Source organism: Gopherus flavomarginatus, chromosome 4 (assembly GCF_025201925.1).
Source record: "Gopherus flavomarginatus isolate rGopFla2 chromosome 4, rGopFla2.mat.asm, whole genome shotgun sequence".
Classification (NCBI taxonomy): Eukaryota; Metazoa; Chordata; order Testudines; family Testudinidae; genus Gopherus; species Gopherus flavomarginatus.
The window spans coordinates 200,592,815-200,619,818 of record NC_066620.1 but is presented as its reverse complement, the minus strand read 5'-3'; the positions used below and the strand labels follow the sequence as shown (position 1 = coordinate 200,619,818).

Here is a 27,004-nt window from a genome sequence, read left to right as displayed (position 1 = left end):
CACAGAAAGTTAAAAGAATGAGGAGTACTTGTGGCACCTTAGAGACTAACAAATTTATTTAAGCATAAGCTTTCGTGGACTAAAACCCACTTCATTGGATGCATGCAGTGGAAAATACAGTAGGAAGATATATATATACACAGAGAACATGAAAAGATGAGTGTTGCCATCCCCACTATAACAAGAGTGATCAGTTAAGATGAGCTATTAGCAGCAGGAGAAAAAAACCTTTTGTAGTGATAATCAGGATGGCCCACTTCCAATGGTTGACAAGAAGGTGAGAGTAACAGTAGGGGAGAAAATAAGCAGGGGGAAATAGTTTTACTTTCTGTAATGACCATCCACTACCAGTCTTTATTCAAGCCTAATTTAATGGTGTCAAGTTTGCAAATTAATTCCAATTCAGCAGTTTCTCATTGGAGTCAGTTTTTGAAGTTTTTTTGTTGTAATATTGCGACTTTTAGGTCTGTAATCAAGTGACCAGGGAGATTGAAGTGTTCTCCGACTGGTTTTTGAATGTTATAATTCTTGACATCTGATTTGTGTCCATTTATTCTTTTACGTAGAGACTGTCCAGTTTGGCCAATGTACTTGGCAGAGGGGCATTGCTGGCACGTGATGGAATATATCACATTGGTAGATGTGCAGGTGAACGAGCCCCTTGATGGTGTGGCTGATGTGGTTAGGTCCTATGATGGTGTCCCCTGAATAAATATGTGGACAGAGTTGGCAACGGGCTTTGTTGCAAGGATAGGTCCCTGGGTTAGTGTTTTTTGGTGTGTGGTTGCTGGTGAGTATTTGCTTCAGGTTGAAGGGCTGTCTGTAAGCAAGGACTAGTCTGTCTCCCAAGATCTGTGAGAGTGAGGGATCATCCTTCAGGATAGGTTGTAGATCCTTGATGATGCGCTGGAGAGGTTTTTGTTGGGGGCTAAAGGTAACGGCTAGTGGCGTTCTGTTACTTTCTTTGTTGGGCCTGTCCTGTAGTAGGTGACTTCTGGGTATTCTTCTGGCTCTGTCAATCTATTTCTTCACTTCAGCAGGTGGGTATTGTAGTTGTAAGAAAGCTTGACAGAGATCCTGTAGGTGTTTGTCTCTGTCTGAGGGGTTGGAGCAGATGCGGTTGTATCTTAGAGCTTGGCTGTAGACAATGGATTGTGTGGTGTGGTCTGGATGAAACCTGGAGGCATGTAGGTAAGTATAGCGGTCAGTAGGTTTCCGCTATAGGGTGGTGTGGTCGAAGATGGAGTCCAGGGTCACATAAGTATATCACATGCCCTTACATATTTGCTGAATCAAACTCGGGGATGGCCACTGGCTCCTCACTGTCTGAGGCATCCATGGGAAAAGGCCTACTGGGCAGAATGAGATTCTTCAATGGCCCATTGTGAAAGTGTCCTTAATGGGCCATCAACACATAGCTGTCTAGCCCTGATGTGAATCTATCTGCGGGGGGTGGGAGGGGTCACCCAGGCATACAACACATGTTTGAGATACAGATACATAGCCAATATTCATAACTTCAGATATAAAGATGATACATGCATATAAACAGGATAACCATGCTTAGCAATTCATACCTTTTCTATTGATACCTTACATGACATACTTTGTAGAAGATTTATGGAAACTGTGCAACAGTGATAACAACAGTGATAATAAATGGTCACCTTTCTTATACATAACATCACAGAGCCAATCAGACTTCAAAGTAGAGGTGCTAAAGCTTAAAAAAATTGAAAATTAGGTTGCTTTAGATATTTGTAGAGCATCATCTCCTTAGTATCTAGGTATCTTTTGCTCCCTCTCTATATAGAGTGTTAGCCTGGGTGGTGACTGGAGGAAGATCTTACATGAGAATGTAATAAGAATAGAAAAAGAAATATTGCTTATTGTAATTATTGTTTAACACCTGTTTCTTCTGCTTGCCCCAGGCCTATCATCTTAACTAGTTTCGGCTTTTCTGTGTCTATCATTCTGCATCTATGATAGAACAGCAACCAGCTCATCTTTCCTCCCTTCAACAATCGTCTGACATTCTCATTATTAATAACATTCTTAACCTGACATGTTGTTCTTCTGTATGTTCTTGACTAACTTTCATTATAAACTCTGTGATGTAGAGGACATTACTTAACCTTTCTTTGCAAAGCAGCATGTGCATTTATAATACACTAACTCGTGTAACCCATTTTGCATAGTGTTCTTAGACAGGGATAGAAATAATAAGTTAGACCAGCAGTTCTCAAACTTTCCAAGAAAAATTTACACAAAAATGATTTTTTTTCAGTTTCATCAAAGTGTTCTGTGGACACCTTGGCACCTTCCCCCCACTCCCATGTTTTCTGACTGGCTCTGACTAGAACAATTTACCTAAAGATATGGCGGATTCTATCACTTAAACTTTTTAATCACAACTGGATATCTTTCTGAAAGATGTGTTATAGTTCAAACAGAAGTTATGGGCTTGATTCAAGAATTGCTCGGCAAGATTTTATGGCCAGTGTTATCAAGGTCAGACTAGGTAATCTGGCTTTAAAAATCTTTTAAACCAGTGTCTCAGGGCTTGCCCCAGAGGCCTCTGGGTCAGAGTCTTGGGCCTTGGCTCCACAAACCAGGGCCCTCTTGGCCACAGTCTTGAAACTCAGCTTCACATCCCAAGTCACTGTTAGCCTGTATGCCTTGGTCCTGCATCCCAGGTCATTGTTAGCCCAAGCCTCGGGCATTGGTCCTATACCCAGGGGCATTATTAGCCTCTGTGCCTTGGCTCCACACCTCAGGTCCCTGTTAGCCACTATGGCTTAACACCTAACCAGGGACACTGTTAGCCTGTATACCATGTGATGCTTTCTGTGGGTACCCAGGGCTGTGATTCATCTCATTACCACCTACCTTTAGTGTGTTTGTGCCTGCTCGGGTCAGCTCCCCAACTCTACTGGCCACAGGCAACACAACTTCTCTAGGCCTATGCAGCTCCCACTGTCTTTTTACAGGTTAGCAATACACACAGACACATACACTCCGCCCTCTGAGCATCTCCATGAAGTGTCCAGCCCCTACTCCACTGGACACTCACAGTATTCACTGCTCCCAAAGGAACAGTACACCCTAGCTTACTAGTTACACCTTAGGTAACTGCTTCATTTAATACACAGTGCTTATATAAGATAATAGTAAAAAGAAACATATGTTTATTTAACAAAGGATTGAGATTCTAGTAAGAGCAAGAATTATTAGAAGCAGATGGTTACTTATAAAATAAAATCATGACACACATTCTAGAACCTAAACTTATTTAACTAGATACTTTTATGTCTCAGGCTATGTCTACACTACAGCAGTAAGTCGACCTACGCTATGCAACTCCAGCTATATGAATAACACAGCTGGAGTCAACGTACCTTAGGTCAAGTTACTGCAGGGTCTACCCCGCTGGGGGGGGGAGTGTCAACAGAAGAAACTCTCCCTCCAACTTATCTTTCTCTTCTCATTGGGGATGGAGTACAGGGGTTGACTGGAGAGCCATCTGCTGTTGATTTGGCAGGTCTTCATCAGACCCACTAAATCGACTGCCGGTGGATCGATCTCAGAGCTTCAATCCCGGCTGTAGTGTACATGTAGCCTTATGGAGCAATTCTCATCCAAAGTCCTTCTGGCACACCCTTGGCTGTGATTTTTCATTCATGAGACAAATCACGCTGTTGGCTTACCCCTTTGATAGAAGGGAATTTGTGTTTCCTTGCTTTACCTGATATACCATATTAATCCTTTGATTTTAGTCATGAACAGGACACACCCATGCAGATTGTTTTTTCCTGTCGATTTTCTCTCCTAGATTTTGAAATCTTATACCTGGTATCTGGCTTACTATGCAAATAGACATCCATTGCAAGACATACAGTGCACAATACACACATGACCAGACAGAGACTCTGACTGCTACCTCCTCTCTGAGAAGAACATGCCTTAAATCCCTCATTTTCAGTGTAGATCCATAACTCCTTAAATATTATCCGTACATATATTTCACAGTGGTTATGATGACCAGTGAGCTACTGATTCTCGGTGGGGACCTCCCATGCCACCCCTTGGTGAATGATTATGAATATTTCCTACTCAGGGGATCCCTGTAAAACTCTGGGCATCCCCGGTGTCCTCTGCCAATTGGCACTGAGAAGTTCCTGGGTCACGTTACGTGTATCTTGGCTTGGCACCCAGGGGCCCTGTTAGCCTGGGTCCTACACCCATGGCTGCTGTTAGCCCAAGTCTTGAGCCTGGGACCTGCACCCTAGGGTGCTGTTAGGCCAGATGCTCTGGTCCTACACTCAGAGGTGCTGTTGGCCTGTGTTTCAGCGCTTGCCCGGTACCCGGGATGCTAAACACTTTGGTCCCCTGGGCTTATATCCGGGGCCTCGGTGCGGCACCCAGGGACCCTGCGGGCTCGTGTCTCGGACCTGGCCCCGCACCCACACTGGCCCGTGTCTGCGGGCAGCGCCTGTTCCCTCCCCCTCCTGCCGTAGCTCGTCCTGTTCCTGCGAGCGAGGCCGCCGCCATGTTGTCGGGCTGACGCCGCCGCCGCTGCGGCGCCGCAGGAGGAGGAGGCGGAGGAGGGAAGGGGCCAGCCCCGAGCAGAGCAACAGGTACCGTCCGCAGGCCCCGGGGTAGCCTGTCGGCTTCCGCGCTGCCGGCCTCGGCCTGTGGGTTGGAGCCGTGGGGGTCCGAGGGAACAGAGGCGGCTGGGTGAGCGGAGGCCTGGCGCGGCGGGGGACGAGGCCGGGGCAGGCTGAGGGGGTGGCGGTCCCTGGGCTAGAGGAGTGTTCCTGTGGGGATCCGGGGAGCAGGGCCCTGACTGTGTTGGGGGCCCGGGAGGGCACAGGTTGGAGGTGCCCCTGGTTGGGGGGATCCGGGGAGGGAGGAGGTACGGAGTGACCTTGATTCAGGGGGGAGCCAAGTTAGGGAGCGGTAGGGGAGTTCCTAGTTGAGGGGACTGGGGAAGGAGCAGGTGGGGGTGCCCTTGTTGAGGGGGTGGATAGGGACTCGAGGGAGTGATTTGGGGGCTGTTGTGAGCAGTGACCTTTGGGAAGTGAGGAATGGCCTGGGGAACGCATGGCTGGGATTTGAGGTGTTTGGTGAGGAAGGGCTGGAGGGGGCTTGTGAAGGATTTAAGGGGCAGGAGGCTACTTGAGGATGGGGAGTCCCAATATACTCCAGCCTGTCAATCCTACCTCTGCTCGGGTCTCTCGAGTTCATTTGTGAGCTTGGAACCCTAACAGGACTAGGGGGGAGAGAGCGAGTCCCCCCTCCCCTTTTAAGTTTTCTCTGGGGAATGGGACTAAGTTTCGATCTTCTCCAGGGTAAGCGCCTCTTGCACAGTATAGCAAAGAAGAAAATCTCTGTTTTTGTTCATTGTATTTAGCTCACATCACAGTGTGCAGCCGCGTGTAGCACAAAAGTTTAAAACCACAATAACTGAAATAGAACTTTGGCAACAGAATGGGCAGCGGATGGGGAAATGCTTCAGGTTTGTGGCTTTTATTAGGCCAAGCAGACATTTCTTTTGCATTACAAGTTTTTCCTTTTTAAAATAGTAAAGTTTTATATGTACTTTTCTTTTTTTGAAAAGTGATTTTTTTATAACCATCAGAGCTCTTGGGGCAATGCAGCATTTTACCCCTATGTCCTCTTGAACACAACTGATGAGTCCCAGATTCAACTTCTGTTAGTTTTACCCTTACATTTTGAAAGCTGTCAGAAATGAGTGAGGATTGTTTACAAATGTCCCCCATACATGTTCTCTCTGATTTGGAAGATGGAGGAGTAAAATTATTGATGCTAGAACACTTTAATGTGTTTCTATGGGAACTAATTTTCTGTTCCTAGGTGCTGGTTTCATAATGTCAGTAGTAAAGTGTGGTTGGGAAATCCTGTAATCTGTGTGTATGCATGATAGTCTGTAAAGAAATGAAAATAGGTAGCAATGGTTAACATTAATGGTATTAATTACCAACAACAGGTTCAGACCTCCACAAGAGACAAAATACAGAACATCTGTGCTTGGAGAGCTTACAATCTATTAGAAGATAACACACACTGGGCAGGTTAGGTAGAGGGACTATACTGGGAATCTCAGAGAATGGAATAATGAAGATTATTAAAATTACTGGTTTGCTGCTTAGGCTATTGTGAAAACCAGTAGTTTGAAGAAATTAAGAGCTGATGAAAACTAACTTCTATGGTTAATGCCTTAGTAAATGGTATCTTTTTTTTTTACCTGTCCATTTTTTTTGACACTGTAATTTTCTGTCAGAAAATAAAATGTGGCCACCATCTAGGAGACCTGATTGTGTCCTTTAGGCACTAATATAATTTGTAGCATAATTTAAAAATATATAATTTGCAAATAGAGTGTGACACCAGTCACATGTTGCAAAATTTGAACATAGATTTTAATTTTAATAATACTTAGCACTTCATGTAAGAAGTCCTTTACAAACATCAAATAATCAGTCTTCATAAAACCTATGTTAAGATATAGGTGTCACTCTCATTTTATGGAGGAGGAAATTGAAGCACAAAGAATAATTTAGCTAAGTCTATGCAGGGAGTAAGTGATAGAGCTGGGATTGAAACTCAAGAGTTCTTGGCTCTTTTTCTGTGTTCCAAACACCAGATCATGCTTGTCTCTCTAGAGACTTTTGAGTGACTGCTGCCCTAAAATGCAAGTCAGACTCCAAGACTGCATCTACACATGCAATATTTGGACCCTTAATTCTTCACTGGTGCTGCTGTAATGCTTATAAACTGCCAGTTGGCATTGGTTAGGCAAGTGGCAAGCTGAGACTTCCATTTTTCTTGTAAACTCTGATCACTTTGTTTCTACAGTCCTGCACCTTGTTTGTCTGGTTAGTCCACCTGTTGTATCCTGACTGACACTTAGGTTGTAACCTCTCTGCAACAGTGACTGTTCTTTGTTTTCTGGCTTTACTGCATCCAGGACAAAGGGGTCTTGATGCTTTATTAGGGTTCCTAGGTGCTACTGTAATGCAAATAAATAATACGTTTTAGTGATAGCAAAAGTGGAAGCTTTACTGTAGGCAGGGTTTATGAATGTTTATAGCCATGTAATCTAATCTACCCAGAGAGGAGTGCACCAGTGATGAATTATGGGAACTGGTTTTTTTCCCTCCTTAATGTGGGCAAGGTCAAATAAACCAAAGTAGAAGAGGGCTGTTATTGATTTTGAACATTGTTAGTAAGAAGGCTTTTGTGAGTTTTGCCTATTACCTGAACGGGGCCCATGCAAATACCTAGATTAGTTTTCAAATATTATTTATTTATATTGCTGTCATATTACTATTATGTGAATTAAGTTCATTTTCATAATAAGATATAAACTACTGAATATGACAGTCTAGTCCTGGTTGCTATAATAATTTTTTACTCAGCTGTTTATCTTGCATTATTATGTATTCATTCACTGAGCACTCAGAAGTATACTAGGTGCCATTCAGGCAAATGGAAAAAAATAACAGCCAAGATGTCAAAAGTTTCTAGTGACTTTTGGTGTTCAACTTGTGACACTAGAAATGAGCACCCAACCTCCTAAAATTAGGTCCCTTTAAGTATGGGGACTGACGTTGAACACCCCAAAACTGACTTATTTAGAATTATTATTTGCTCTTGCAAATAGTGGGCATGGGCTCTGCCTTGGAGAGATCACGCTTTAATTGACAATTTACAAGAGCCTTGATCTTGCTGAAGGATGTTCTCATTTAGATCACTTTGCAGGATAGGGGCAAATGGGATAAGGAAAGGGCACAATATTAGACTTTTAAAAACATAATTTGACTCCTGACGGGTCCCCACTTTTAATTTCACTCCATATTTAAGTGTCTTCATTTTTTAAGAAGTGTTATTCCTATCTTATTTCCCTTGTAAGGTATTTTTACTCCTTCCTATTTCAGTTTTTTAAATTTTGATTTTAAGTGTTGCCATTTATTTATTTTACTTTTATGAAACATTTAATACTTTTTTCTGATATTATTTGTTTAAATCTTGCTTTTTCTATTTTTGTTTTTATTTAGCCTCAGGATTTTTTATTTTTAATTATTTTCTGTACAGATTATTTCTTTTAACTCTGGAAAACCACTTTTCAGCTTCAGCATACAACATCTCTTCATAGCTTCTAGAATCTAGATGATAGCCCTTGCCATTTCTCTCCATTCTGTTTCTGAAGGGATAAGTGGTATAAGCATAGACTATTTTGGAAAAATTCTGATGACGTTGAGCAGCTGAGTGTATGTAAAGGAGCTATTCCTCCTTTTTAATGTTTTACACTGTCTTGTTTTATGTGGCTGAGGGGTGCTGGGAGTTTAATGCACCCAATACCTTACTAAGAAGATGACTGATTAGTTATCGCTTTTGATTTATGAGTGTAGTTTATTTTATATAGTATGCAAAGATCCACTCAGGCTGTATGTGTATTTGTCAATAAAGCAGTATTGTTTGGATTATGTATTGTGATAACCTCTGGCTATAAAATGAAACAGTGGTTGCCTATTTTTTAAACTGCAAACACGTACTATTAACGTCGTTCAACATTATCCTCATCCAGTGTTTTTTTGAAAGCTCTTGGAGGCCAGGTTTTCCCTGTGCCCCAGCCTTGTGACAGGTGACGCAACAGACCTGTTCCACCTTGGTTGAGCATGCCGCTTTTGCTGTGCTTTGAAAGCTGGATTGATTTCCCAATGGGAATTAGGCACCTAGCCTGCCCAAGTGTTTTGAAAATCTTACTAGGTATCTTTGAGTGCCTCAGTACCTTTGAAAATCTCGCCCTGAGTCCCCCTAAGCATGGAACTTAAGGACCTATTTCAAGTCATAAATCCCAGTCTCCCATATGATACTGCTTGAATGCCAGTCCAGTCCAAGTTTACTTTTTAAAAAATGTTCAGTATCTTATTTACTAACATCTTGTTATCTATGTATGTCTTTCATTTATTCATCTAGATCGGGGTGGGGAACCTTTTTTCTATCACAGGGCCATTGACCCACAGAAATAATCAGTCACGGGCTACGCACAAGTAAAAAGTAACTTAATTTAGGGGGTTTTTTAGAGAGAGAAATATAAAACGTTCAACTCAGCTGCTGGGGGAACATGGGGCGCTGAGGTTTGGTGCTTCCCGACTGTGGTGGAGTGAGCCAGCACTTGTGGCTCCAGCCCCGTGTGGGGACACGGAGACTTGCTGGGGGGTGGATGAAATTAAGCAATGGCCTGGATCTGGACTGTGAGCCATAGGTTCCCCAGCCCTGATCTAGATTATAACCCTCCTGGAGCAGGGACCATCTTTTTGTTTTGTGTTCCTACAACATCCCACACGTCTGTATCTAGGGCCCTAGGTGCTACCATATTACAGATAATTAATAATTATAATACTCTGTTATTTGCTGCTGCTGTTTCTGTAGCTGCTCATTCTTCAGGTGGTGTATGTTAAAAAGTAAACAGTGTCACAGAGGTATGAGACTGAAAATAATGCTCATGGAAGTCAGTGGAAAGGCTTCTATTGGTTTAATGGGCATTGGATCAGGCTCTTAGTACTTGTTTGGTTAGCACTGGAAAGAGACAGAAGCGACTTTTAATCTTTCTGAAAACAAATGTTTCACTGCTAAACAATAAAGTGCACTGTTAAAAAGTGGATTCAGAAACATTTTCAGTGAGTAAAATAGTGCAAGAAGGTGTATTTTTCTTTAAAGGTTTAGATATGTTGTCTGAGCCCAAGAATAAGAGTCTGGGAATTCCTGAGTTCTAATTCCAGCTGTAACAGTGAGCAAGTTATTTAACCTCTTTCATTTTCTTTAGCTGGAAAATATGGATAGAGAAGTGACTTGAGGCTTAGTTTGTCAATGTTTGTTAAAGCGCTTTGGAGATGAAAGTGCTGTATGGATGTTAATTTTTATTAATGCTTCAGGTCTAAGGGTTAAAAGTTAGTCAGTGCATTTTTATGCAATGTCCTCTATTGCAGTGGTCCCCAACCTTTTTGTGGCCAGTAGCACATTCATGTTTTCAGAAGAGTGTGGCCAGGCACGAACAATTTTTCAAGGCTTATTTTGTATTTGTACATTAAACAAAAAACATCATATTTAATATTACATAATATATGAATCCATAAGATAAAAAGGGTAATTTTACATGGAAAAGGTATTAATTAAATTATTCGGCAATTACTCTTTCACCTTACCATATGAATGTGCTCTTTTTTATTTTCCTGTAAGAAAAATTAAGGAGTTCTTACAAAATAAATATCATAAACAGTGTTCATCTTATTTATTTTTAAAAAGTGAAACATTGTTGAACTGCTGGTCCAAATATATTAATTATTCTTACTTCAACGTAGAATGAAACCTGCAGCCCCAGAGTTCTCTGTCCTTGGCAGGCATGGGGCCTCAGTCTCTCTGGCTTAAGCCGCAGCCCCGCGCCTACCGGGGGCAGAGAAGACCTGCGCCTGCAGCCCCGGCGAAGCTGGAGAGAAGCCACAGCCCCACACCTGCCAGAGACAGATAGCGCTGGCACCCACAGCCTGCGGGCCCTGGAGTTCTCTGTCCCCGGCAGGCATGGGGCCGTGGCTTCTCTCCCCTGCTGGGCATTAGGCGGACGCCATGGCATCCGCAAGCACCATGTTGGGGACCACTGCTCTATTGTGTTACTTTCTCTCTGTGTACTATTTGTGTTCACATACAAACAAATCTGTTGATTTTATTTCGTTATGAATATTTGATTATTTCTATAAAAATACATGTTTTGCTGTAGTTCACATTTCATAGTTGTTTAGAAAGCAAACACGGTAACATCTTTCAGTTAGTGCTGTTCCGTGAGCAGTTTGTGCAAGATTAAAAGGCCTGTGAGGAGACCACTAATAAATAGATCTGTGTTGTTCAGACTGAGAGTGCAATAAAAGATATATCAGAAATATACTATCCGGTTCAAATATTGTAAAAATATACACAGTTCATATTTTTATCACTTAGAAATATCTAAAACCATCCCCAGCAATAATACAATTTAGCGTCTATAAGTTAATTGTTTGTCTCCTGTAGATGAATGAAGAAATAATAGATGAGACTTGTTTATTAGTAAATAGCTGAGAACAGCTTCATACATGCTTTTCAGAATACCACATGGAATTCAAATGAAGCAGGGTGGTGACAGTAGCAGCACAACACATTGGAATCATGTAATGGCAAAATTAAAAAGAACGTTTACTGGAAAATTAGCTTTTCATTTTGTGCAGCTTTAAATAGTTAGGGTCAAAAACATTGCTGCTGTATGTGGGTGGAAATGAAACAATGGCCTACATACAATAGCAGTGAACTTGGCTTGTAGGGTATTGGTATGGATCTTAGTAATATTTCAGCTATTAGAAGTAGTAGCTAAAATATGTTAGTTGGTGATTCTATTGATGTTGCACTTGCCATCCACTTATCTGCTGATGAAGCTATGAGGTGTTTGGTGTTAGTTGTAATTCTATTGATGTTGCCACCCACTTACCTGCAAATGACGCTTATGAGGTGTTTGTCATTAACCGTGACTCTTGTTATCTATATGTAGTTAAGTGATTCAACAACATTGTAATCTTACAAAGTGAAGTAATAGTTGTGGACAACAGGAGATGAGTGTCATTCTCTTCTGAAACATCCCCGTCAATTCTAAAAATATGACTATTGCAGGGCAAAACCTTTCCTATTATGGCTATCAGCATATTCTGACATTACAAACTGCCTCTGATTTTTTTGATACACTACCTTTAGCACAATATTTTGAAAGCCAAGAATCTTGATCGTTTTAAATAATTTATATAAAGATATTACAAACTACCCCTCACTTAAAACACATACACACAAAAATAATTTAGTGTAGTCTATTATGAATTACGGTCATACGATTACCATGCTACTGGATGCGTGCTCTTGGTCCAAGGACAAGTTAGGTATGGTTTAGTGTACTTAAGACTGCAGTACAAGATAAAGTGGCACCTATTCCTTTACAAAACCTTATATACATTTGCTGTTGTTTCTAATGGTTTAAGTGTTAGTATATTGTATAACCTGGTACTTGGTGTTTAAAGTTTAAAGGAGAAATTCCAGTTGAATGCCCCATCTGTTTTCTCCATTGTGCCCTAGTAATGTGTTGTCTATGGTTTCCATCACCCTTCTGCATCTGAATAACCCAGAGGACTCTGAAAATTAAAATAAAATTGTTAAGCAGATAAAATCATAATACTGCAGGTTAGGTATTTCACTTTTCCCATGTAAGATTATTTTTAATTATTTTTCTTAAGGCACCCTAATATCTTCAGGCATGTACAGCTGCAAATGTGCTCCCTAGTCACATTAAGACCCTAGTCATGCTAATTTACAATTGTATTTAAAAACAGTTTTGATAATAGCAGAGCTGTCTCTAGCTATTTTGGGTTCCTACCTAGCCCCCCTCGTGGGAGGGGTGGGGTGGAGGGCCCCAGGCCTCTGCGGGGAAGAGTGGGGGAGTGGGCCCCAGGCCTTCCGGGGGGTGGCTTAGGGGGTATAGGGGAACCACTCCCTAGCACTTGCCAGTGGTGAGTGCAGCCCCAGCCCTGCTGCAGAGCTCAGGGGAGTAGGGGTGGGGCGGTGCTGGGCAGGGAAGAGGTGGAGCAGAGCAGGGGCTGGAGCAGTACGCGGTTGCGCAAGGCACCAGGAAATTTGGTGCCCCAAATTTCCTGGTTCCCTAAGCAGCTGCGTACTTTACATATGGGTAAGGATGGCTCTGGGTAGCAGGCCTCTATCACACTGTGGATTGAGATTCTTAATTGAAGACTGTTAGAAATAGGTTCTTTTAAAAAGCAATTCACTACAGTCTTGCTTCCTGGGTGATGCAGAGCTTCCTTTTTAGACAAAAATACCTGCCTGTGCTGGTCAGTTAAACCATACTAAACTTGCCAATAACAGTTATAGCTAGCAACTGATGTGGACATGGTGTATTTTATATTGTTGTTAAAAAAAATAGCGTCAGTTCTTCTAACTTTAGATGTGAATCCAGATTTAAATAATCCCCACCCCTTAAAATGCTTCAATAATTTTATAAACAGCATATTAAGATTATTCTTTTGAGATGTTGGGCATAGAAGACTACCCTCCATATATTTCTCATGTGTCTTATATCTTTTTCTGCTTAACTGCACTAAGCTCTTTTGATCCACAGACTGTATGTTTTGAACTCTTTTTCTGGGACAGATGTTGGAACAACAGGTCAAAGAGCAGATCTATTGCATCCTGAAGAGAAAATAGTGCTGTCGTATACTCCATGGTATTTGCTGCATTATCAGGAAGACAGATATATCTTGCTTTATGGTGGGCTTTCCAGTGTTAATTTCTGCTTGTGAGAAAGAATAGAAGGAGATTTTTCTAAATGGTTAGGCTTCCAAGAGATATGTCCAGAACAGAAGATTCAGAATCAAGAAACTGGCAGTAGAATAGGAAAAATCAACAAAATCCGAGATTTCAAATAAGGGCTTGTCTATTCTACAAATACTTTGTCAGTATAGCCATACTAGTGTAGTTATGCCAACACAGCCCTCTAGCATAGACATGGCATATATCAACAGAAGGTGGTTTTTCTGCCAGCATAGCTAAACCAGCTCTCTGAATGGCATTAGCTATGCCAACAGAAGCACTTTTCTGGTGGCATAATTGCATCTTCACTGGGGGTATTGCTGACATAGCAGTGTTGAGTAGAGGTGTGATTTATCTTTTTTTCCACACTGCTAACTGACATAGCTATGCCAACTTTGTAGTGTAGACTAAGCCTAAATGTTTTTCTTTGATCTAGCTCTGTCTGCTTGTAAGGATAAGCCAAGGATAGTTAGCTAGTGAAAAACGCCATACTGTACCTACAGCAGGCAAACTAACCGTATGACTTCATATATTTCCTTTTGTGTATGTAATTGGTTCCTGTGGCTTGTGTTTAGGCTCTCATCTGATCCACACTGTTAACTTGTTTTCCTAGTTTGTCCAGGTCTCATGTGTGACAAGTATGAAATGGATATTTCCTTAAAGTAAGGAGAACCGCTTTTCATTCTGTTCTTGAGCTAGCCAGTAATTCTGAGTAGCTTATTCTTCCCCACCTTTTTTGTCGAACCACTCTGCCCCAATTGGATCATTCCAAATATTTAAGAAAATGAAGAGAGATCTCAAGGCCTTCATTCAATAAATCAACTTTTAATTTAGGTAGGTTTTCTGTTGCCATTATGTGCCAGTTAAAATCATTACAACTCTGTAAATCAGCATAATAGCAGGAAACTGAGTAGCTGGTTTAAAAGTGATGCTGTTAAATGAATTCTTCCCTCCACCCCCAATAACTACGTGCTTAAGAGGATATTTGTGCTTTCTTAATATAGTTCTGATAATTGTGCAACCTAGACAGCAGACTGACCAATATATCATGAAGCTAGTATTTTCCACTTAAAACTATTACCTGCTTCAGGAAAGTCCCTCTGCCACAAAGTTCTGGTTGTTGAGGTATCCCATCATTTTTTTTATTATTACTTAGATCCATCCTAGACTCAGCTACTTAATACAGTAGTTCATATCAACATTTACAGCCTATAGCACACTTAAAGGACTACCAATAAAAATTAAAAATAAAATTGGCCTCCCCAGCAATAGTGTAGACATCCCGTTTAGGATATTATTTCTCTAAGTCCAGAATGTTCATTATTCCGGGTTAATATGTTGCCAGTATGTATTACATTTCCTTTGTACATCAGTTAGATAGGAACCTCCAGAGTTTGTGTTCTTGCTGGTTAATTTTGCACTGTCCATTCACTTTTTCTCCACCACTTCCCCTTTCAGTTATGTTGCTCTTTTAGGAGTGGGGTGTCTGAACCATGGCTTCCAGAATATTTATCAGCCTGCTTGTAAATGAACTAGTGTGACCTAACTATTTAACTAATTAACCATTCCTGCCAAATAGCAGTTTCTTGCTAGTTTTTTTTCTGGAAATATTTGTATGTGATTGATTCAAATAGAAATTAAATATTAGAAAAGCATATGCTATATAAGTTTCACATAGAATAAGAACAAGTAAAAATATTTTGAGGGAAGAAATTACTTTTTTCTTATATTCTAATTCTAGCTTTTTTCTTACCTCTTCAGTCTCCTCTTCATTTCCTCACTTCAAAACTACAGTAAGTGTTGGGAAAGGATGGAGAAACTGAAGTTGATTAGGCCAGGCTGGGAAAACAGAATTGCTACTGTAAACATTATGGTTGGTCAGGTGATCTGTTTACAAGAATGTGTCAGTTCTGTTATTTAAACCTACTGAGGTCCAACTTTTCCTGTTTTCATCATGTGTGAGGCCTTATGCTCCAGACATTAAAATTCTAATCAAAAGGTTCCTGAGTTGGATTATAGTTGTTGTAAACGTCAGGCTTTGGTTTTATACTGGCATGTTCCCTTTACGATGTGAGATAGTTTTTGTTAAGACTTCTCCTTTACCAGCTTCATATTTTATGCCCTATGCTTGGAACACCTTAACAGTTAATGTTCACCAAACAAAATTCCTTCTTCCAAAACACTTCAAGCAAATCCAACTTTGTGTGGAATATTCCAGTTGTAAAGGTAATTTTCTATTCTCTGTTTGTTGTGACCTGCTTGTTACTTGATTATAATCTCTTCTGATTAGGGATTCTTTTCTTTGTTTGGCATACTTTATTACACAGCAGTGTGTCTGTCTGTGGTGTTAAGTAAAATGTTCTTTAGAAATTTCCAAGTTTTGTCGTAATTTAAAAGTTATCTAGAATCGTTTCTAATCTAGAAAGTCCAGTGTAGATTTAGTATCTTTCACTGAAATTGCACCATCAGCTGAGCATAAGAGGAACTGCTGTATTATGAAGGATGCTAGGATGTAGTTATATGGTGACTAATGGATTTCCAGACTTGGAATTTGTGAAAATAAACTAGTATCCACTTTGATTTCTGAGTAATATCCAAACCTTAGGGACACTTACTGCATAGAGTCGGTGTTCTTTCTTAGTGGCAAGCATGTTCCTTACCCTCGGTCCCATGGAAACAGTTTTGTGGGGGTTTGTATCTGAGGAATTTGGGTTGGTGAGTGGCCTGGTTGGAAATATGGGGATAGTAGAACTACTGCACTGAATTACCCTTTCCCCACCCAAATTCATGAGTGAGACTGGGCACCTCTAGGCACCGGAATAATACAGGAAAATAAATACAGTAACTCCTCACTTAACGTCCTCCCGCTTAATGTTGTTTCAAAGTTACATCGCTGCTCAATTAGGGAACATGCTCATTTAAAGTTGTGCAATGCTCCCTTATAATGTCTGTTTGGCTGCCTGCTCTGTCTACTGCTTGTAAGATTCTGTGGAAGAGCAGCGTCTTTACAAGGGAGCATTGCTCAAGTTCCTCTTCTTCGCCTCCTCCCCCTCCATCCCAGCGTTTTCCCTACCAGCGCTTAGGACATTCTGGGAGGGAGGGGGATGAGCGGAGAAGCGCCGCGTCTCCGCTCCTCCCCTTCCCTCCAAGAAAGTCCAAAGCACAAAGCGCTGGGAAAGAACGGGGAAGCACCACATTTCCACTCCTCCCCCTCCCTCGCAGAAAGTTCTAAGCGCTGCCAAATAGCTGTTTCACAGCTCTTAGGACTTGGGGGGGAGGGGGGAGGAATGGGAATGTGGCATGCTCCAGAGAGGAGGTGGAGTGGGGGTGGGAAGAGGTGGTGTGGAGCGGGACAGGAAGATGCGGGCCTGGAACATTCCCGGCAAAGTCGGCACCTGTTCTTTTCCAGGGAAGCTGCTGCTGCAAAGGTGCTTCCTAACGTCCTTGCCTGCAGTGGGCTGTACCTGTGTGGGGTAAGCCAGGGGCACTTCCCAACCACAGTACAGTACAGTATATAATGCCTTTTGTCTGCCCCCCAAAAATGTCCTTGGAACCTAACCCCCCACATTTACATGAAATCTTATGGGAAAATTGGAATCGTTTAACATTGTTTCACTTAAACTTGTATTTTTCAGGAACATAACTACAACATTAAGTGAGGAGTTACTGTAAATGAAGAACAGGAGTTAATACAGACCAATGCTGAATTTATGTTTGCTGTCTTGTCCTTTCATATTGTGGGAGACCTCCCCCCCCCCACCCATGCTTTTGGGTTCGGAAATCTTTATGGCTGGTAAGACTCTGGCAGCCTGGCTCTAATGGAACTGCGCTACACAAGAGGGGTCATAGGGCCCAAGAGCTGATGCAGAGACATAAGAACTCTGTCTGGATCCCTTTACATGTCTGCATTCTGAAGTCTGGTTGCAATTTCTCCCACACACTCAGGACTTTCAGGCATGGGGCACTTCCCTACCTGGCTTATCACTTAAGTTAAGGGTTTAGATTTGGTGCATCTTAGGTCTTACATTTGAGGCATGGCTGAAATATGGTATGGTCTTGTAATGCACACAGCTATAACGTTGTTTGGCAGTACCATGTTGTAATGGGGACGCAAAACACGCTAGCTTTTTGCAGTTAGATGGGATCTTAGAGACTTCCTCTCTCCTCATGGTTTTTAACCTGGCAGTTGAGAACAGGTGGGGTGCTTGAGTTGACAATAGCTTGACTTTTGTATATGGAGGCTGGAGTTAGAGCATTCCCCAAGAGGGCCCTCTAGTTTGGAAATTACTTTTGCTTTCCCCAGGCACACGTCCTCTCCAAAAAGCCTGAGGCTGTTAGACTTATGCAGCATTTCCAAGGCCTAGCTGTTTATTTAGACTTTTTTCTCAAGGGTTGTTTGAGGGATTTATTTTCCCCATTGATTTCAGGTGGGTTCTTCATACTCATCCTATTGCAGTATTTCAGCCTAGAGTTCTTTTCTAGCAGTTCTTAAAAGTGCATCTTGTTTTATAGAACTTTATGTTCTGCAGGAAAGTTATAAATAGGGAGCAATTGTCCTTTGTTATTTCATTTTAAGGACATAGGAAGAGATGTTGGAGGCAACCTAAAAATATATAAATTCATTTTAATTTTCTCATCCTCTTGGGAAAGTTTTCAGCCTCTTTTGCCTCCCTCTGTTCTTTCTTCAACAATTAATATAAAAAATAATTCCATTTTTATATTAAAAAAAAGAATGTAAAGTGTCTTGTGATACTACTGTGAAGAGAGTTATATAAAAACAGTTGTACTGTGTAATTCTTTCCTCACTAGGCAGTTATATAAGCAGTATATAATTGGTTAACTTTGGTGTCAAGGTTTCTTTCCCCACTCTGAACTTTAGGGTACAAATGTGGAGACCTGCATGGACACTTCTAAGCTTAATTACTAGCTTAGATCTGGTAATTCTGCCACCATCCAGAAATCAGTGTCTGGAACACTTTCTGTCCCCCCAAAACTTTCCCCTCCCTTGGCAGCCTTGAGAGGCTTCACCAATTCCCCGGTGAACACAGATCCAAACCACTTAGGTCTTAAAACAAGGAGAAATTAACCATCCCCCTCCTTTCCCCTACCAATCCCTGGTGAGTCGAGACCCAGTCCCCTTGGATCTTAAAACAAGGAAAAATCAATCAGGTTCTTACAAAGAAAAAAAACCTTTTAATTAAAGAAAGAAAGATAAAAATCATCTCTGTAAAATCAGGATGGAAAATACTTTACAGGGTACTCAGATTCATATAGCCCAGAGGAAACCCTCTCTAGCCTTAAGTTCAAAGTTACATCAAGCAGAGGGAAAATCCTCTCAGCAAAAAGGGACATTTACAAGTTGAGAAAAACAAAATTAAACTAATCCGCCTTGCCTGGCTACTTACAAGTTTGAAACATGAGGGTACATCTACACTACGGGATTATTCTGATTTTAAATTAACCATTTTTGTAAAATAGATTGTATAAAGTCGAGTGCATGCAGCCACACTAAGCACATTAATTCGGTGGTGTGCATCCATGTACCGAGGCTAGCGTCGATTTCCAGAGCGTTGCACTGTGGGTAGCTATCCCATAGTTCCCACAGTCTCCCTGCCCCTTGGAATTCTGGGTTGAGATCCCAGTGCCTGATGGGCCAAAAAACATTGTCGCGAGTGGTTCTGGGTACAGCCTCACCCTTCCCTCCGTGAAAGCAGCAGACAACTGTTTCACGCCTTTTTTCCTGGGTGAACTGTGCAAACGCCATAGCACAGCAAGCATGGACCCTGCTCAGATCAAGACTGCAATCGTGGACGTTGTGAACACCTCGCACATTCTCGTGCAGTCTATTCTGAACCGGGACCTGCAAAGCCAGGCAAGGAGGCGGCGGCTACGGCAGAGCGGTGACGAGAGTGATGAGGACATGGACACAGAATTATCTCAAACCGTGGGCCCCTGCGCTTTGGAGATCCTGCTGGTAATGGGGCAGGTTCTAGCCATTGAATGCCGATTTTGGGCCTGGGAAACAAGCACAGACTGGTGGGACCGCATAGTTTTGCAGGTATGGGACGATTCGCAGTGGCTGCGAAACTTTCGCATGTGTAAGGGCACTTTCATGGAACTTTGTGACTTGCGTTTCAGGGCAGGGGAAAGTCATAATACCAAGATGAGGGCAGCCCTCACAGTTGAGAAGCGAGTGGCAATAGCTCTCTGGAAGCTTGCAACGCCAGACAGCTACCGGTTAGTCGGGAATCAATTTGGAGTGGGAAAATCTACTGTGGGGCTGCTGTAATGCAAGTAGCCAAAGCAATCATTAAGCTGCTACTACGAAAGGTTGTGACTCTGGGAAACGTGCAGGTCATAGTGGATGGCTTTGCTGCAATGGGATTCCCTAACTGGGGGGGGGCGATAGATGGAACCCATATCCCTATCTTGGCACCGGAGCACCAGGGCACCCAGTACGTAAACCGCAAGGGGTACTTTTCAATGGTGCTGCAAGCATTGGTGGATCACAATGGACGTTTCACCAGCATCCACGTGGGATGGCCAGGAAGGGTTCATGACGCTCACATCTTCAGGAACACTACTCTGTTTAAACAGCTGCAGCAAGGGAATTACCTCCCAGACCAGAAAATAACAGTTGAGGATGTTGAAATGCCTGTCGTTATCCTGGGTGACCCAGCCTACCCCTTAATGCCATGGCTCATGAAGCCATACACAGACAGCCTGGACAGTAGTCAGGAACTGTTCAACTACAGGCTGAACAAGTGCAGAATGGTGGTAAAATGTGCATTTGGCCGTTTAAAGGCACGCTGGTGCACATTACTGACTCGCTCAGACCTCAGCCAAACCAGTGTCCCCTTTGTTATTGTTGCTTGCTGTGTGCTCTTGTCAAGGTTTTTTCCCTACTTTGAACTTTAGGGTTCAAGAAGTGGGGACCTACATGATCACTTTTAAGCTTAATTACTAGCTGAAATCTGGTACGCTGCCACCAGACAGAAGTCTGTGTCTGGCATACTTCTGTTCCCCCAAAACTTTCCCTGAGGAACCCAAGACCCAAACCCCTTGGGTCTTAAAACAAGGAAAATTTAACCATCCCCCTCCTTTTCCCCCCACCAATCCCTGGTGAGTTTAGACTCAATCCCTTGGATTCTAAAACAAGGAAAAATCAATCAGGTTCTTAAAAGAAAGCTTTTAATTAAAGAAAGAAAAGGTAAAAATTATCTCTGTAAAATCAGGATGGAAAATGCTTTATAGGGTACTCAGATTCATATAGACTAGAGGGACTCTTTCCCCTCCTCGTCCCCCAGCCTGAGGTTCAAAGTTACAGCAAACAGAGATAAAAATCCTTCCAGCAAAAAGACACATTTACAAGTTACGAAAACAAACATAAGACTAATCCGCCTTGCCTGGCTATTACTTCCTATTTTGAAACATGAAAGACTGATTCAGAAAGATTTGGAGAACCTGGAATGATGTCCCCTTCCTCTCAGTCCCGAGAGTGAACAACGAACAAAACAAGAAGCACAAACAAAGACTTCCCTCCACCAAGATTTGAAAGAATCTTGTCCCCCTATTGGTCCTCTGGTCAGGTGTCAGCCAAGTTCACTGAGCTTCTTAACCCTTTACAGGTAAAAGAGACATTAACCCTTAACCATCTGTTTATGACATCTCCACAATCTCTGTGAGAGTAAGGGGGAGACCTTTATGGCAGGATGGGAGGCTGAGTTTGACATCTGTAGTATGTAAGGTCTTGGAAAAAATTTTGAAGGAGAAAGTAGTTAAGGACATTGAGGTCAATGGTAATTGGGACAAAGTACAACATGGCTTTACTAAAGGTAGATCGTGCCAAACCAACCTGATCTCCTTCTTTGAGAAGGTGACAGACTATTTAAACAAAGGAAATGTGGTAGACCTAATCTACCTCGATTTCAGTAAGGCTTTTGACACGGTTCCACATGCGGAATTATTAGTCACATTGGAAAAGATGGGGATCAATATGAAAATTGAAAGGTGGATAAGGAACTGGTTAAAGGGGAGACTACAACGGGTCGTACTGAAGGGTGAACTGTCAGGCTGGAAGGAGGTTACTAGTGGAGTTCCTCAGGGATCGGTTCTGGGACCAATCTTATTTAACCTTTTTATTACTGACCTTGGCACAAAAAGCGGGAATGTGCTAATAGAGTTCGCGGATGACACAAAGCTGAGGGGTATTGCTAACACAGAGAAGGACCGGGATATCATACAGGAAGACCTGGATGACCTTGTAAACTGGAGTAATAGTAATAGGATGAAATTTAACAGTGAGAAGTGCAAGGTCATGCACTTAGGGATTAATAATAAGAACTTTAGAAATAGATTGGGGACGCATCAGTTGGAAGCAACAGAGGAGGAGAAGGACCTTGGGGTATTGGTAGATCGCAGGATGACTATGAGCCGCCAATGTGATATGGCCGTTAAAAAAGCTACTGCGGTTTTAGGATGCATCAGGCGAGGTATTTCCAGCAAAGATAAGGAGGTGTTAGTACCGTTATATAAGGCTCTGGTGAGACCTCACCGGGAATACTGTGTGTAGTTCTGGTCTCCCATGTTTAAGAAGGATGAATTCAAACTGGAACAGGTTCAGAGACGGGCTACTAGGATGATCCGAGGAATGGAAAACCGGTCATATGAAAGGAGACTCAAAGAGCTTGGCTTGTTTAGTCTAGCCAAAAGAAGGCTGAGGGGGGATATGCTTGCTCTTTATAAATATATTAGAAGGATTAATATTAGGGAGGGAGAGGAATTATTTAAGCTTAGTACCAATGTAGACACAAGAACGAATGGGTATAAACTGGACACTAGCAAGTTTAGACTTGAAATTAGACGAAGGTTTCTAACCATTAGAGGAGTGAAGTTCTGGAACAGCCTTCCAAGGGGAGTAGTGGGGGCAAAAGACACATCTGGCTTTAAGATTAAGCTTGATAAGTTTATGGAAGGGATGGTATGAAGGTAAAGCCTAATTTTGGCAATTGATCTTTGATTATTGCCAGATAAGTATGCCCAGTGGTTGGTGATGGGATGTTGGATGGGATGGTATCTGAGTTACTGCAGAGAATTCTTTTCTGAGTGCTGGCTGGTGAGTCTTGCCCACATGCCCAGGGTTTAGCTGATCACCATATTTGGGGTCGGGAAGGAATTTTCCTCCAGGGCAGATTGGCAGAGGCCCTGGAAGTTTTTCACCTTCCCCTGCAGCGTGGGGCATGGGTCACTTGCTGGTAGATTCTGTGCAGCTTGAGGTCTTCAAACCACAATTTGAAGACTTCAATAGCTCAGGCATAGGTTAGGGGTTTGTTTTAGAAGTGGATGGGTAGGGTTCTGTGGCCTGCTTTGTGCAGGGGGTCGGACTAGATGATCACATTGGTCCCTTCTGACCCTGAAATCTATGAATCTATGGCCGCTGATTAGGCGCAGCCAGACACCACGGCGATTAGAAGAGCACACCACGAAGCGGTGCGCATCAGAGAAGCTTTGAAAATGAGTTTCATCACGGGCCAGGGTATGGTGTGACAGTTGTGTTTTGTTTCCCTTTCATGAACCTCCCCCTTGATTGACTCATTCCCTGTAAACAACCCACCCTCCCCCTTCGATTACAGCTTGCTTAAGGAAATAAAGTCACTATCATTTAAAAATCATGTATTCTTTATTAAAAAGTCATTATAAAAAGAGGGAGAGAACTGACAAGGTATCCCGGGTGTGGTTTGGGAGGAGGATAGGAGGGAAGGAAAAGGCCACTAAAAATATTTCAAAGTAATGACAGCCTTTTGGTTGGGCTGTCCAGGGGGGTGGAGTGGGTGAGTGCACGAAGCCTTCCCCCACGCGTTCTTACACATCTGGGTGAGGAAGATATGGAACGTGGTGAGAGGTGAGGGTGGTTACACAGGGGCTGCAGCGGCACTCTGTGACCCTGCTGCTGTTCCTGAAGCTCCTCCAGACGTCGGAGGATGTCAGTTTTATCATGCAGCAGCCCCAGCGTTGCATCCCGCCAACGCTGATCTTCCTGCCTACACCTCTGATCTTCCTGCCGCCACCTCTCATCTCGAGCATCCCTCCTCTCCTCAAGTTCGTCCCTCCTATCCTCACGTTGGTCCCTCCTGTCCTCACGTTCACTGGCATCTTTCCTGTAATTTGAGACCACGTCCTTCCACTCATTCAGATGAGCTCTTTCATTGCGGGTTACTTCCATGATTTCCGAGAATGTTTCATGTCACGTCTTTTTTTTCCTCCGCCTTGTCTGAGATAGCCTTCGGGATGCAGTAGGGAGGCTTGAAAAATGTGCAGCTGCATGAGGGAGGTAAAAAGGGGAGAGAAGTATTTAAAAAGATACATTTTACAGAACAATGGTTATACTCTTTCACAGTGAACAACACTGTTCACCTTACATAGCACATGTGATTTCACTACAAGGTCGCATTTTGCATCTTAATATTGAGTGCCTGTGGCTCTGGTGTTAGAGATCTCACAGACGCAAGTCCGGGCAGCAGAATTCAGCTTGCATGCAGCCATGGTAAGCCATTGTCTTTCGGCTTCTGCAGCCTTCATATGCATAGTGCCCTCCTTTCCCAAATATCAAGCAAAGCCCATTCAGTGCTGCTTCTTTCCTGTTAACATGCGGCAGAAGAAACCACCGCCCCATCCAATTCTCTGGGATGATCGCTTTACCCCTCCCGCCACCACGTGGCTGGTATCATGGAAGATCACTGCTAATCATCCCCCACCACGAGGCTGGTAGCAGGGAAAATCCCTGCTATCCAAACGCGAAAAAGCTCAGCTCCATTACCCCCCTCCCCTCCCCTCCGCTTGGCTACCTGAAAGGAAGGATTTCTTTTAAGCAACAGGCAAACAGGTCAGTAGGAATGGCCATCTCTGTCCCCTTAATTAAATTCCTGAATTTCAGCCAGGTTGCCATGAACAATATCACTCTCCTGAGGATAACACAGCGAGATAAAGAACGAATGTTGCTTGAATGCCAGCAGTCACCAGGACCATACGCAGCTAGGCTTTGTCATGCAATGATACCAGATTACTTGGTACATGCATGGTGTGGTCAAGTGTCCTACCATGGTGGACGGAATAAGGCTGCCTTGCCCAGAAACCTTCTGCAAAGGCTTTTGGAGTACCTCCAGGAGAGCTTCATGGAGATGTCCCTGGAGGATTTCCGCTCCACCCCCAGACGTGTTAACAAACTTTTCCAATAACTGTACTGGCCGCGAATGCATCCTAAGCCCTCATGGCAAATCAATCATTAAAAAACACTTGCTTTTAAACCATGTTTTATATTTACAAGGTACAGCTCACCAGAGGTCGCTTCCATGGCTTCATTGTCTGGGCTACTGGCTTGGGAGGGCTTGGAGAGTAATTCCGTCTGGGTGAGAAAAAGCTCCTGGCTGTTGGGGAGAACGGAGTGCGGTGTGCTCTCTGCAAGCTCGTCGTCCTCTTCCTCCTCCTCATCTTCCCTGTCTGCAGAATCCTCAGCCATGGCTGAGATTACCACCCCCACCTTGGAATCCACGGACAGGGCTGGGGTAGTGGTGGCGAACCCCCTTAGAATTGCATGCAGCTCAGCGTAGAAGCGGCATGTTTTCAGCCCTGCCCCGGACCTTCCATTTGCTTCTTTGGTTTTCTGGTAGGCTTGTCTGAGCTCCTTAACTTTCACTCTGCACTGCACTGAGTCCCTGGTGTGGCCTTTTCCCATCATAGCCTTGGAAATTTTTTCAAATGTTTTTTCATTTCGTCTTTTGGAACGGAGTTCTTTTAGCACAGAATCCTCTCCCCATATAGCAATCAGACCCAGTACCTCCCATGCGGTCCATGCTGGAGCTCTTTTTCAATTCTCAGGAGACTGCATTGTTACCTGTGTTGATGAGCTCTGCGCGGTCACCTGTGCTGGTGAGCACTCCACGCTGGCCAAACAGGAAATGAAATTCAAAAGTTCGCGGGGCTTTTCCTGTCTACCTGGCCAGTGTATCCGAGTTCAGATTGCTGTCCAGAGCGGTCACAGTGGTGCACTGTGGGATACCGCCCGGAGGCCAATACCGTCGATTTGCGGCCACACTAACCCTAATCCGATATGGTAATACTGATTTCAGCACTACTTCTCTCATCGGGGAGGAGTACAGAAACCGGTTTAAAGAGCCCTTTATATCAATATAAAGGGCCTCGTTGTGTGGACGGGTGCAGCGTTAAATCGTTTTAACTCTGCTAAAATCGGTATAAACGCTTAGTGTAGACCAGGCCTGAGAGACTGATTCAGAAAGATTTGGAGAGCCTGGATGGACGTCTGGTCCCTCTTAGTCCCAAGAGCGAACAACCCCCAAAACAAAGAGCACAAACAAAGACTTCCCTCCACCAAGATTTGAAAGTATCTTGCCCCCTATTGGTCCTCTGGTCAGGTGTCAGCCAGGTTTACTGAGCTTCTTAATCCTTTATAGGTAAAAGAGCCATTAACCCTTAACTATCTGTTTATGACATTTGGTTTTCACTCATTTGGGGATGGATGATATATCACAGTCAACATGTGGCTATGCAATGCACAGACCAATCAATGAAGGCAAATTCTTGATCTAAAATTAGCCCATTGTATAGCCTACATTATAAATATTGTGTATAGAATATACATATAGAGTCCTGGTACAGAGTGATTCCTAACATTTTCCGTTTAGTACATTAGAGTATTTACTACACACTTTACTCTGCAAGGAAATTTTTTGAATGCTTCTGGAAGCAACTGCATGTTTTTTGCAACCAGTAAAACAATCAGATATGCCAGAATAAGCTACACCATACAGAAAAAAATGTTTCTGTGCCTTTAATATTTTTAAAAATGTATTTGAACAGGTATGTAATCACTGAAGGAGGAGGGTGAGCATAATAGTTATCTGAAATGTGATACAGAAATTAGAATATTAGAAGCATCTGAACACTGGGATGAGTAATTGCTCTGCAGGATTCTGCTATTGTTGGCTAAGTGCTGTTTCCTGAGTAGATTCTTCCCTGGCCCCCTGCTCATTCTTACATTTTTATTGTATTTTTTCATATTTTAACCTAATAAAATTACCACTTTGCTATGCAGAATTTCACATCACATACCATTACTACAAAAATGTTTCCAGATTTAAAGCTTTTGTGGCTCCTTAGTGAACAGTAGTCAAAATAAAATGATTTTATCTGAAGCTGTACCATGTGTATGTTGTCTTAGGGCTTGGCCACACTCGAAACTTCACAGCGCTGCTGCGGGAGCACTGCCGTGGCAGCGCTTTGAAATGTGAGTGTGTTCGCAGCGCCAGCACTGGGAGAGAGCTCTCCCAGCGCTGCACGTACTCCACCTTCCCGTGGGGATTACCTTGCAGCGCTGGGAGCGCAGCGGCCCTGTTTACACTGTCGCTTTACAGCACTGTATCTTGCAGCGCTCAGGGGGATTTTTTTTCACACCCCTGAGCGAGAAAGTTGCAACGCTGTAAAGCGACAGTGTAGCCAAGGCCTTAATTTTTTTTATGGGTGTTCCCCATCTGTAAAACGAGGAAAGTGCCTAAGTTTGAGGAATGTTTTGAGA

General features: G+C 42.9%; 2 protein-coding genes across 6 annotated transcripts in view; one reads left to right on the top strand and one right to left on the bottom strand.

Moving 5' to 3' along the window:
- The window catches only part of LOC127049726 (uncharacterized), a 202,186-nt gene extending 176,935 nt beyond the window's left edge, over positions 1-25,251 (bottom strand). Inside the window, exon 1 of the mRNA XM_050950969.1 lies at positions 24,751-25,251. Coding sequence (XP_050806926.1) covers positions 24,751-25,150 — 400 coding nt within the window. The 5' untranslated portion in view covers positions 25,151-25,251. The remainder of the gene's footprint in view (positions 1-24,750) is intronic.
- Positions 4,524-27,004, top strand: part of ITSN2 (intersectin 2) — a 125,444-nt gene continuing 102,963 nt past the window's right edge. For 3 of the 5 annotated variants that reach the window (XM_050950537.1, XM_050950538.1, XM_050950535.1), the window contains exon 1: positions 4,524-4,637. The gene's annotated coding sequence lies outside the window, so the exon portion shown is untranslated. The other 2 variants (XM_050950539.1, XM_050950536.1) reach the window with 2 other exon arrangements.